General features: G+C 41.0%; 2 protein-coding genes across 3 annotated transcripts; one reads left to right on the top strand and one right to left on the bottom strand.

Moving 5' to 3' along the window:
• The first annotated feature begins 458 nt into the window (after window positions 1-458).
• On the top strand, window positions 459-4521 carry LOC306836722 (ubiquitin-conjugating enzyme E2 L3-like). The gene is made up of 4 exons (XM_079363962.1): window positions 459-566; window positions 2214-2309; window positions 2407-2593; window positions 3270-4521. The coding sequence occupies exons 1-4, from the start codon at window positions 540-542 to the stop codon at window positions 3422-3424; spliced, it is 465 nt and encodes a 154-aa protein (XP_079220088.1). The 5' UTR covers window positions 459-539; the 3' UTR covers window positions 3425-4521.
• Window positions 4522-4897: 376 nt separating this feature from the next.
• On the bottom strand, window positions 4898-11049 carry ckmt2a (creatine kinase, mitochondrial 2a (sarcomeric)). Of its 2 annotated transcripts, none has more exons than XM_079363943.1 (9): window positions 10859-11049; window positions 8616-8814; window positions 8324-8419; window positions 8005-8226; window positions 7626-7711; window positions 6238-6361; window positions 5996-6130; window positions 5379-5504; window positions 4898-5247 (listed from the first exon to the last, which is right to left on the bottom strand). In XM_079363943.1, exons 1-9 carry the CDS (start codon window positions 11005-11007, stop codon window positions 5131-5133), a joined length of 1254 nt encoding a protein of 417 aa, XP_079220069.1. In that variant the 5' UTR covers window positions 11008-11049; the 3' UTR covers window positions 4898-5130. The 2 variants fall into 2 exon arrangements, with proteins under 2 accessions (XP_079220069.1, XP_079220068.1); XM_079363942.1 differs by lacking the exon at window positions 7626-7711 and adding an exon at window positions 6604-6689.
• Between the last annotated feature and the right edge of the window lie 1775 nt (window positions 11050-12824).

Genomic DNA, 12824 nt, shown 5'->3' with positions numbered 1-12824 from the left:
ATAAAAATGTAAAAATTAAGAGGAAAAACAAAACACGGAAATATTTCTGTATAAAACTATAAATAAATAACACTGACAAGTTTCAGGTGGAGTCCTGTTAAAGTGCTGAATTCATAAAAATGTAAAAATTATTCAATCAAAAATATCTATCTATCTATCTATCTATCTATCTATCTATCTATCTATCTATCTATCTATCTTTAATATATTTATTATTTTTATTTTACTATATTGATCCCCGAGGGGAAATGATGTTACACTCTGGTGAACATGCAACATACACATACAGGAGGGTCATGCACAAATAGGATCCCAAGTAGTAGTAAGTAGTAATAGTGCGCACAAGATCATTTTGAAAACCCAAGAAGAACACAAACATTTCTCAAGAGAATGTAGCTGTATCCGCCGCACCGGTAGGCGGCGCTAATACAAGAGGACGCCGGCTACCAGCCGCTTAAAAACAGAAATCAAAGAAGTTTGAGGAAGAACGGGGGGAGAAGAAGCAGGAAGAAGAAGAAGAATACAGCGGCACCACCACAATGAATTCAGGCAAGAGACTGGGAAAGGTAAGAATTTTTCCTCTTTTTTTCATTTTATCTCACATCTGAGAGTGTGTGAGTTACTTGTTCCTGAGACTCGGGACTAGTTTACGAGCCGCGGACTGAGAGAAATGTCGACTTCTTTTGTTCGACGAAATGAAAGCAGAATGACGTCTTTAACGACGGTAACTAGTTACCGAGTTTGAGCCGTGAGCAGCGAGTGATTCAGCACTTTTATTTAACCGGCAAATATAAAAATTAAGTCGTTTAACACATACATACATATTTTTAGTATGAATGGAGAGGCTTATCAAACACCATCGCATGTTTTTTACCTTTACGTCATTTACGTGAAAGCGAAAACGTCGAGACTCTGGGGCTGGGGCGTGACGTCACTCCTCAGCTGGGAGATTTCAGTAAATTCTTATTTTTTTAAATTATTTTTAGATAATAAACTCAATGACAGCTGAAGAAATGTTATGAGAAACGATTTTAAATATATTTTAAAGTTGTTTGATGAAGAGGAAATGACGACAGGTGTTGTTCCAGTTTACGTTTTTAAGTCGTTGAATCTTTTTTTTTTTTCTCTGCTCTTTGTGATCATAACACTACACACCTGTCTGACGTGTAGGAAACACAGGTGTATTGTGTTTTTAAAGGGACGTTATGTAATTTAACAATCTCTCCTTTGTGAAGCGCCTAATCCTAATAAAATGCGATCTCAGGACGCTTTACAACATTATCAGGTAAAATATCTTACTCTTTTTTTTATTATGTTTTAAGAAGAGCAGGGCCAAGAGCTTAATTACTGTAATATCTAAAAATACCCAACATCATTAGCACATCTGCAAAGTTACACTTTCAGTAAGATGAACCAAACTGTTTTCTTTTTTTCTATTTTCATTTTTGTTGTATTTAAATCTAGGTTATTTATTTATAACTTGACATTGAATAAATAGATTTAAACAAACTGTATTTTTATCATATGTAAGGAATTGACACCTACATTACAGATGATTTGTTTCTACCAACTGTGGCTCACCAGTTTTAATGGCACAATGAACTTTATGATGTCAGTGAATTGCTGGTACTTTCTGTGCAGGCTGGCTGATTCTTCAGTCTCGAACTTTGTGCTTGACTGACTTTTAGTTTTGCTTTGTTGTGTGGCTGCTGTGACAGAAGAATTCACCCTGACTTCTTATCAGTGAAGCACCAGGTCACCTCTGAATTCCCCTGATAATCCAGTTTTACCGTTTATGTAAAAAACAAACCGCAGAGTGACCAGATTTTCCGCCTGTTTTTCAAGAAAATCCCGTTTAGTTTTCGAGATGGGACAGATGATCTAATGCTGGTGTCGGATCAGACACATTTACATAATTCAGACATCAAAATGACGCGCTGATCCATGTCACAGATTAAAAAAACGTTCTCGACATGCACAGTCTTGTTTGAAGACATCCTGAATAAACTGCCCACAAATCCTCATCACAACATCCAGAGAAAAACATTCCTTCTATAGTGTCCGACTGAGCTGCACCTTGTTACTTTGATTTTCAAAAGTGTATGAAAAAAAAAGTCATAACAAAAATGGTTAAACCCCAAAATGTCAACAATGCCTAAAAGGTGACATTTTTGTATGTTTCATCATAAAACCTTTTTTCGTTCATTTTCCAGGAGCTGGAGGATATCCGCAAAAGTGGATTGAAGTGTTTCCGCAACATTCAAGTGGATGAATCAAATATTTTACACTGGCAAGGGCTCCTTCTTCCTGTAAGTGTTGAATCTCTGCTACAAGCAAAGTCGTTTTTAATCTTCAAACTATTTTCATGACTGACCATCTTTTTTTCTCTTTCTACCTTTTCTCAAGGATTGCTCTCCGTATGACAAAGGAGCATTTAGGATCGAGATAAATTTTCCCACAGAGTACCCCTTCAAGCCTCCAAAGATCAATTTCAAGACAAAAATCTATCATCCCAACATCGACGAGAAGGGCCAGGTCTGCCTGCCGATGATCACTGTGGAGAACTGGAAACCAGCCACAAGAGCTTACCAAGGTGTGTGTGTGTGTGTGTAAACGTCTCCAAACAAGCTTACTGAACTCGCCTTTCTTTAATCAAACATAAGTCCGACACTGTTTAGCTTCTCACCAGCAGGTCGTCTGTTCAGTTACAGACTTCAGCATGTTGAACGTCATCGGTTCCAAGTGACTATGCCCACCACTAAAAGAGCTCGGCCATGTTTTTGAATTAATCCACAACAGACGAACCTCATGAAGGAAATCAATGCACACTTTGCACATTTTTAAAAGTGGATTTTTATCGTTTGACCTTTATATTCAAACAAGAATTGTGCTCGACGTTTCATAAAAAGCCAACCATCGCTGAGTTCATGGAGGAGGGGACTGAAGTTGTCCTATGTGTTTTAGCATTCAAATGAATACAAGTTACAAGAGGTGAAAATATCCCTGATGTTTAAACACAACATCAGAAGTTCTAACTTTTTTATGAACTAGAACTTTGGCCTGTCAGACTGTTGTCATGTTTCTTTATATTGGGAAGAGCGAGACCTGTATCGGCCTTAAAGGTGAACACAGCTGGAGTAGAAGTTATCAGTTTGTTGTAATCTACAAGCTCACCACTAGATGCTGCTAAACACTTCCCCCTGTTCTACTGGTGTTATGATTTTAGAAAGTGTGTCTCATGTCTTGTTTTTTTTTCCCTCCTTGGACAGTGATTCAGAATCTAGTCGGTCTGATAAACTCCCCCGAGCCGGAGCATCCGCTGAGGGCCGACCTGGCCGACGAATACACTAAAGACCGCGCCAAATTCATGAAGAACGCTGAGGAGTTCACGAGGAAACACAGTGAAAAACGACCCACTGAATGACGACGCCACACACCTCACAGCTGTTTGCCTTCTGTTTTCTCTTTAAGTCGTCGCCCCGGCTATGTTCTCACCCCCCAAACTCACTGAAGCAGTGAGTAGCCTCGTTTCTCTCGTACCTGCCGTGTTATAACCTGACCGCTCCTCAGTAGAGGCTTGTGTTCCTCTTTCACTTTGCCAAAAAAAAAAGAAAAAAGAAACGGGACTTTTTGGTGAATATGCAGCTTCTGGCCTCTCGCAGTCACCTTTTTTGAGTTGTTTTAAATTCTTTCTACTAATTTCTTTTTAGAAAAATTCAGAAAATTGTCCGAGGTGGTGGCATCCTGGAGAGAATGAAGTGCTGTTCTGCTCCATCAAATGTTGAATGTTGTCTCCAATGAATCATCAGTTTATGCAGATCTGTTTACACAGTGTGTTTTTTTAAGCTCTCTGCCTTTAAAGACGCACTATACGTCGTGAAATCACCGTCACAGGACCTGAAAGTTCAAATCTTTTTCCGATTCAGAAAAAAATGGAAATGTGTGCAAACACACAACTAATGTGCTTTAAGATTTTTTTTTTGTACTTTGCGATATTAGGGAAAATCTTTGTATAAAACTCTTCCTTGTCTGCCGGCCTCGTAGGGAAGCAGTGTTTTATTTTTTTATGCAGACAGGAAATCAAATGTTTTCATTCTAGTGCAGTGAGTGTCTCATTGTCAGATGTGGATCTAAAAGGCACTTCTGAAGTTTGACTCTTCCTTCTTACATTTCGTGAATGAATCTGTTTTAACACGGCGTTGTTTGGTTCGTAATAAAGAAGCGGCAGCCTCAGCTTTAAGATTATAACTCACATGGTTGCTCCTCTGTTTATTTCACTGATCGTCCACTTAGCACTATGTCCATATTTTTTATACTCAGAACTCAATAAAGACAGCACTGATGGTTCACCACGTTTTGAACCTGCTTAGTTCCTATTGGCTCTCTTCTTCTGTAGTAAACAGTCCTTATATCCTGATAGTTGACCAACCGTAGCACTCCTGACTGTACGCCGTTATACATGTATGATAAAGCAGTGACGGATGGTCGTTCATGAATAAAGGTGATGGATGCTAAATCAAACGGTTGTTTTGTGTTTCTTTTCACTTCCTACCAAGAGATGAAATCCTTTAACAAAAGTATCAATAAAGAAATATCAGAAGTGGTTTATGCATTAAAGTCTTAAGTAAATAAAAATGTTTCGTGGCCTTTATAATAACAGAAAGTACAATAAGTATATAAAAGCATGAGAAAGTCAGATAATCAAACGGTCACATCACGTTTTCTGTTGGGTTGAAGATGTGAAAACGTCTGCTGTGAAAAGACGTGTCGTGATGATTTCAGCTTCTTTGGACCGGGTTGTTTTGTCCCAGTTTCAGGGGCGAGCAGGAATAATGTGTCGGGTCAGTTAGACTAGTCTGAGAGTTTTACCAACAGATAGAAGAGAAGCAGTCAACAGTTTGACTATCACAGGTTTTATTGAAGTCAGGGTTACAGTGAAGACCTTAACTTGAGGTAGAATTTTCCCTAACTGCACTGCATGTCTAAGATTAGGTTACCCTAAAGATTTACAACCTTTTTCCAGAAGACTAAAGAATCCTCCTCGTCTGTAGCGGTGGACTGACGTCATCCTGCCAGTATCAGAGGGCGCTGCTCCTCCTGCTGACATCCAGATCTCACACAGTCCAGATTTTATTTCCTGAACTGAGTGATGGGAGCTGGGACTCTGATGTCCTGGCCCTTCTCCAGCTTCTTCTCACACTCGATCAGATAGTTCACACCATCGACCAGGAGCTGCACCAGCTCCACCTGAGCACACGCACAGCAAGGAAACAAACTTGATTCAGGGAAACTAGTGTGCTTCAAAATAGATTCACCACTTTCAGAGGGAACAAAGCAAGTCGTTTTCTTTAACAGGAGAACAGTCGACGGTTCCTGACCTCAGATTTGCCCAGACGGTCGTTGTTGGAAATGTCGAACGTGTCTCCTGTGGCTGCCGTGTCCACTCCTCCTGTGCCTCTTTTCTGCAGCCGCAGGTTGTCCAGGATTTTGGAGAAACGCGAGTCCTGCAGAGGGATTTCGATCATGTGTAAATTGTTTTAAACGAATCCCAAGGAAGCAACAAAAATGACCATATTTGTTGAACTAAATATTCCATGAATCTGTAGTTTTTTTAACAAGGTTCAACCTTCCTTAAAACAACTGGAAGACGCAGCTTCTTTTTTATTAGCACAAACAGGAACAAACCAAAAACAAAATGTATCTGGAATTAATTATTTCATTTGAGGTTTCAGTTGCGTTTTGGTTGAAATGCAACTTCTCTGTTTCATGAGGAAAAGGTTGTGTGTTCGTGTGTGTGTGTGTGTGTGTGTGTGTGTGTGTGTGTGTGTGTGTGTGTGTGTGTGTGTGTGTGTGTGTGTGTGTGTGTGTGTGTGTGTGTGTGTGTGTGTGTGTGTGTGTGTGTGTGTGTGTGTGTGTGTGTGTGTGTGTGTGTGTGTGTGTGTGTGTGTGTGTGTGTGTGTGTGTGTGTGTGTGTGTGTGTGTGTGTGTGTGTTACCTTGCTGAGGTTGGGCAGGCGGACGTGCACTCCAGCCCTCAGGCCGGTGCCCAGGTTAGAGGGACATGTGAGGACGTAGCCCAGACGCTCGTTCCACATGAACTCCCAGCCTCTCTCCTGGATCAGCTGCTCCACCTGCAGGACATCACATGATCCACGTTAACCAATCAGATCTTTGCGTCAAACGACACATCTCTGGAAAACATAGATTGTGATAGATGATGATGACAGATTGACTGTACCTGTTTGAGTCCTCTGCAGAATCTCTCAAACACTCTCTTCATGTTTCCTCCCTTCTCCATGGAGATGACTCTGGTGTGATCCTCCTCGTTCACCCAGATCAGGAAGGTCTTCTCGTTGTTGTGCCTGAGGAGAGCCAGCTAAAGGAACTAAATAAAGAGCTCTGCAGGTAAAGCTGAACATTTTATGAACAGACACAGACTCAAAAGCCCCGAAATAGAATATTAAACACACCACAAAAAGCCTCATGCACTCATGGGATGTGCAAAACACTGAAAACCTGTAAATCACTGTTATAGATCAGGATGTTGTATTTAGTGTCTGATTGGTCACACAGCACTCATGCAGACGAGCTGATTGGTCCCTACCAGATGCCCCTGGCGTCTGGCCAGTCTCTGGCCATAAAGGCACATGTCAACAACGGAGAGACAGGTTTGTCAAACAGGAAGTGGTCCTAAAGGAGGGGAGGGGTGAAGGGAAGAAAGGTCGGAGGATAGTTAAAGATGCTCAGGACTTCTTATAAACTATGGAAGCCCTTAAGTCCACATTCATCCATACATTTGATTTGCTTCATTTCCCATCATTACAACTTATTTCACTTGTTTTGATCTCAGGATAACAAGGCTGAGTGTCTTTTCTGATGATCTAGAAACAGAACTAAAGTCTGCTCACAGTGACTGGCCAGATCATGTCGTTCCACACTGCCCACTTTAATGAGGTGAGTCAGGCCTCAATAGTACTGAACATGTCAGACAGCTGAAGTTTGTCAGGAGGAGAGGCATGACATGTGACTTGAAAAAGGGCACTGAGCTCATAACGTTTACAAGTTATCCAAAATGGCATCTTAAGGAAAGTCTGACATTATCATCATAGTTGTTTTGTCTTTATATCAGTGACTCGTGTGATTGGACAATCTCACAGTAGAGATGAATGAGTGAAGCAGCTTTACTACGTGTAAGAACATCAGCATGGCCGCTCACTGGTTGGTGTTGAGGTGATGATAAATGGGCATCATTGCTGCCTGCTTATTGGAGCTGAATGTTCCTGCTGTGTTGACACATCGGCTCACTGGGCTTCGTGTGAAAATGTTAGCAGGAGGCTGGCAGAAAGCTAAAGCTGAAACGTCAGCACATTTACTGTTTGTTGGCCATGCGGTCACACGATTCTTTTGTTAGAGGAGAAATGAGACAAATAAATCAGGAGCTTGAGAAAACAAGTTCAAATTGTAAAAGAGAAAATAAACAATATGTATGGATGTATGCAGGACTTCCTTCTAAACTCGAATTCACAAACCGGACTCTGGAACAGAAAGGGGGGGACACGTTGTGAACGGATCTCTGCCTAGCACACAGGATGAGGACTGGATGTCACTACACTGTGTTAGTCTTACCAGATCCCCCTGGAATCAGGCCAGTCTCGGGCCATGAAGGCCGAGGTGAGTAATGGAGACACAGGCTTGTCAAACAGGAAGTGATCCTTTTGTAACGCAGCGTGAAATATTAAGAAACAGAAAAGTCAACAAACCTAAAAAATTAAAAAAAACATTTTAATCGTCTAGAAATGGACCAGAGACGACCTCTGAACATGAACTTGCTTTGCCTTGTGCCATATTTCTCTTATAATTATATATTTTAAAGGCAATTTATGAATATAAATATAAATCCACTTACAGTAAAAAGGTCAAATTCATTCAAATGCAAGTATTTAAAATGCTCCAATCATAAGTGTATAAATGAGATTGGGATATGATTTGAGTGAAGAAGACTTACGTCAATGAGCTGCTGCTGCTCCTTCTCCGTCATGTCTCCAAGACCATAATAGCGTCCGGCCAGGTCTCCCTTCAGGCCAGCCAGGGCCATAACCACGACCCGCTCCACCTCACGACGCTCGGCCCTCGAGCAGGCCGGGGGGAGGCTCAGACCACGGATGCTACGACCGGTACGGACACGAGAAGACAGGACGTATTTCTCGTCAAACATGCCGTTGGTGATCTGAAGGAGGAAGACGATACAGACGTGTGTTAACACGTGTAGGGGCAGCAGATAGACGGAGGAGCCATGCAGTGACAGGAAGTGATGGTGTGACAACCTTAGAGGCGTCCAGGTCGGTCGGGTGTGTCATGGTTCTGGGGTCGTAGCCGTTGTGCCTGTCTTTGATGATGGGGTCAAAGAGTTCAGCAAACACCTGGAGACAACATGAGACAAAGTTAAAAGGCCACGTTCGGCGGGGCGGGACAATATCTGAAAGTGAATCTGTGAATATTTAAGATCTAACAGGGATTTTGTAAACTGGATCATCAGAAGTGACATTTGGATTCTGTGAAGTCGATCGTTCGAGAGGTGAAGGTATAACAGAAGCTGAGTCTTTCGACTCGTCTTACCTCGTAGCTCTCCTCATCTCCCGCCACAGCGCCCACCGTCTTGATGAACGGGTGTCCGGGGTTGTCCACACCAGTCTGGATGCACTGGTCCAGGGTCCAGTTGTTGGGGGTGAGCTTGTCCCTCAATTTGGCATAAATGGCCGGAGTCAGAGCTGCGGCCATGCAGTTGTTGTGTTTCCTCAGGTCAGGGAAATCAGAGCTGCAGGAGAGAAGGAAGCTGAATTAGTTTTTGATATTTCAGTGTTTACGGTACCTGGGTCCAATGTGGCCTCAGAGTAGACGGCCAACATGACAAAGATTTCTTTTTGGCATTTTTCTTTTAGAGTCGGTCGACTCTCCGACTCTGACACTTAACCCTGAATTGCTCCTGCTGCTTTGTATGGCGGCGTATGAATATGTGAGAATAGGATTAGTTTCTTTTGATGGCCACTTTACACAGGAACCATGAGTTTGTAGGTGTGACCTGTGGTGTAAAAACACTCTGAGTAGTCAGAAGACTAGAAAAGCACTATACTGTACAAGCTCAAGTCCATTTTCCATTACCAGGAGATATCTCACATTGAGCAGGTTAAATGCTCAAAAACCCGATTTCTGCCATGTGTTTGAGACACATCCAGGATACGAGATGACGGTGTGAAATAAGGTAAATGTGTGTGTCAGGTGTTAACACTGTAAGCCACAATGCTCAATTCTGTTTTTTGTTTGTTTTTTTTGCTCTGATCTGATTTTGTCCTCTTTGTTTTGCAGTTGACTTTGCTTACAGTATATGTGCCTGTCTCAGACTGCTGTGAGAGTGAGTCAAAGGTAACGCAGATGAAACCTGAGCACGTCAGTGATACTGCAGATCGCTGCCAGTGTTCCTGCTGTGACCTCTGGTGCTCTTTCATACTCTCAGCAGACGTTTACAACTAAATACAAATAATCACGTCGATCATTAAAATGTGTTTATACCACCTTTGACTTAAAGTCCTCACATAGAAGTGGTCACTCCAATATAAAGTTAAACTTTAGCAATGGTTAATTCTGTGTTTTATCCTTTAGAAAAACTGTAATTAGTCTTAGATGTACACTTATCCATAAACGGCACAGAAAGCAGCCACTTTGCTAAAGAGGGGGGGCTAAAGTGTCAGCTGTTTGGAGGTATTTCTCGCTAGCTGTGCCAACATTTTGTAAGACTACTTGTAATATCTGCAATGTTTGAGGGTTGAATTGTTGCAGCCTGTCAAATAGAGCAAATCAAACTTTGCACGAGTTTGTGACTTTGTTACAAATCATTTAATACCTTTTGCTGTCTTTGGTGCAGTTGTTTAGTTTTAGTCAGACGTTGAAAATGTGAGGAATGATATTTCATTATTTTGGAGACGCTTTCACTTATAAATACAGGAAATCTGAACTGCCTTAATGACCTCATGATGTCAGTGTTCAGTTTCTTCTGTTGTGGAAATGCAAAAACAATGAGTCATTCTTCTGTCACGTGTGAATGACGTGGCTGTAGAGGCAGATAATTATAGAGTTGGAGAGTTCACCGATTCATGAAGGTCATCCATTCAAAGCACTTCAGATAAACTCTTAACTATAATTATTCTCTGAATCTCAATCTAAATCTTCCATCAGTTACCCAATCAACAAATAACCTTTTCACAGATGTTTCTGTGTCTAGCATTTATGAACAAGGTGCTCTTTGATGACAGACTGTTTAAGGAAGACATTAGTGCCAGCTGTAAGGTGCCCTTTACTGTCTATTTACAGGAAGCCCTTTAGATCTATTTTAATTTACCCTAAGCTTCTTTGTCAATGTAACGGATTACATTTAGTTTTAGGGAGGGATGTAATGATTCACAACACGAGGAACACGATACGATTCCGTCACAACACATTTCACAAAATGAGACTGTAGACAAATGATGACTGAAAAAGATTCCTGTAGGGACTGCTAACCAGCTTGTCAGTGTGGTTTGGCCAAAAGGGGAGGTGATTGGAGGCTATTAAATGCCGCATCATGTTGGTTGTGATATTTGTGTAGTTCCCCGTCTTCTTCAATATTTGCACGCAGTTTTTGTCTCGTCTGTTATCTTCTCATCTCTTTAATTTTGTTTTGTCTTGGGGAAGCCAAAATGCTTCTACACCTCCGATTTTAAAAGACATTGGTGTGGCTCACCATATTATTGATTCATTTTTTAGAGTACCGATGTGAACCTTGACACCTTTGAATCGATTAATCTTTACATCCCTAATGTACATACCTGGGTGGATAGAGCTTCTTCTTCACATCGGCAACCAGGGTGTTGTTCTCAGTCATCAAGAAGCCAGTAGCCATCGTTCCTGCTCCCAAGCTGGCCAGCAGCACAGCCTTGTTGCGGCCAGAGATGAGACGTGTGAAAGAGCCCGCCATCTTTTCACGAGAGTTGATAAGTCTTTGTCAAAAGCAAAAGAGCTGCAGAGAGATTACACAGGAGAATGCAACCTGCATTAGAATATGATAGTTATAGTTCACCAGTAGAAATACAGTATGTTCTGAATGACTTACTAGACTATACTTGTTTAATCATAGTTTCATTTTACACCTTATTCCCATTGAAAAAGTGATAACCTTAAAAATATAATAGTGGGAAACTCCACACACAACCTTAGCTATGTTGCACCTTATGTTACCTCCTCTGTGTTAGCCTACTGCTCCTCAATGAGTCATGTTATGTGTAATTTAATGGCAGTAACATTAGTCTATATTAAATTATGTTAACTCATCTAGCTAACAAATTGATTAGCTAGCGGCTAGCCAGAGCTTAAGTGGCAGCTTTTTAAATTAGCGCTTCACAAAATCTTAAAGAAAATCTAAAAGGAAACAATATGAATAAAAAAATGAAATCTTGAAGAGTTAAGTGATTGTTTTTTTTCTGCAAAGCTAACAGGCTAGCAATTAGCTCAACAGCCATAGTAGTCTGCCTAACAATTAGCTTTTTTCTGGAGTGACCTTGACTGTACTTATCTAGCACTACTCCTTAAATTGCATTTTTGATGTTTTGGGTTTGTTTTTTGTTTTTTTTGTTGTTTTAAAAAAAAAAGTAGATTAGAAACCAAGCCGAGTTGCTAGACAGATCTTTAGCTCATAGCTTAGGCCTATGATGGTCTAAATGATGGTCTAAATGATGGTCACAGGCCTAGAAGAAAAGGCCATAAGGTAGTAAATGGCTGATGAGTAAAGATAAAAAAAAGGTCAAGGTCAAGGTCAAGCAAAAAAGCATACATCTTGAAGAGCTATTGTGTCGTTGAGGAACCAACATGCTAGCAGTTAGCTAATCAGTACTTTAGCTATGTGCTATTTTCTGTTTAATCATGGACCTACAGATGTGCTATAGTTTATTTATTGTGTTATATAATCTGGGATAAACACACTTAAAAAACATTTCTGTATAAATAATAAAGTCAGAAAAGTTCAAATCTTTGTGCACAGAGTGAACATGCCTAAAACTAAAACCCTGTGCTTGGACCCACCCCCCAACAGGTTTTTCATGTAATACAGTAACAAGCTTAGGCTGGTAGGGGCTCTAGCAGATGCTCTTAGCCTCTTAGCGTTACCCACAGGAGGACGAGTTTCATATGTCCACTAATGCTTCCAGTAGAGCAGGCACACAAAGACGTCTGACATGTGTTAAGTCCTTAATTCATATCAAGATGGCTTTGAAATGTTAACTAGAACGCTTGAATTAACTGTTCTTAGTGAAACGAGGCACTGAAGGTCATTTTTCTAGCTCGTTTCTTACACAGAGTGGGCAGTGATCGTGTCTTAATATAGAGGGAATTCTGTGAAGACCTCAGGATTCCTGTTAATCCTCATCAAAGAAAAAAATGGCAGATGAGTCCTTTGAATAATAACTTAATGATAATACATTGACTCAATAAGTCAAATGATTAGTGTACGTGGCCTACTAAATTTAGACCCTTTAATCCCGTCTCTGTGTTTCGAGGTAAATGACAGCAGTCACTTGGGTCAGAGGGAGTATTATTTATAGTTCAGCTGAGGGCAGCATGGTTGCCAGGACCCATTGCCAAGAAACAGGCCATCTCTGGCTCAGTGACATTCTGAACTGGTCACAAGACAGGACTCTCACGAGGCCAAACTCCGCAGGACAGAGGGATGGAAACATGGGGAGTAAAAGTTGTAAAGGTGAAAAGTTAAAGCAATCATAAAGAGTTGATCAGAAATAATCA

Source organism: Symphodus melops, assembly GCF_947650265.1.
Source record: "Symphodus melops genome assembly, chromosome: 16".
NCBI lineage: Eukaryota > Metazoa > Chordata > Actinopteri > Labriformes > Labridae > Symphodus > Symphodus melops.
The sequence above is the reverse complement of the archived record's forward strand: the minus strand, read 5'-3'. Positions and strand labels throughout refer to the sequence as shown.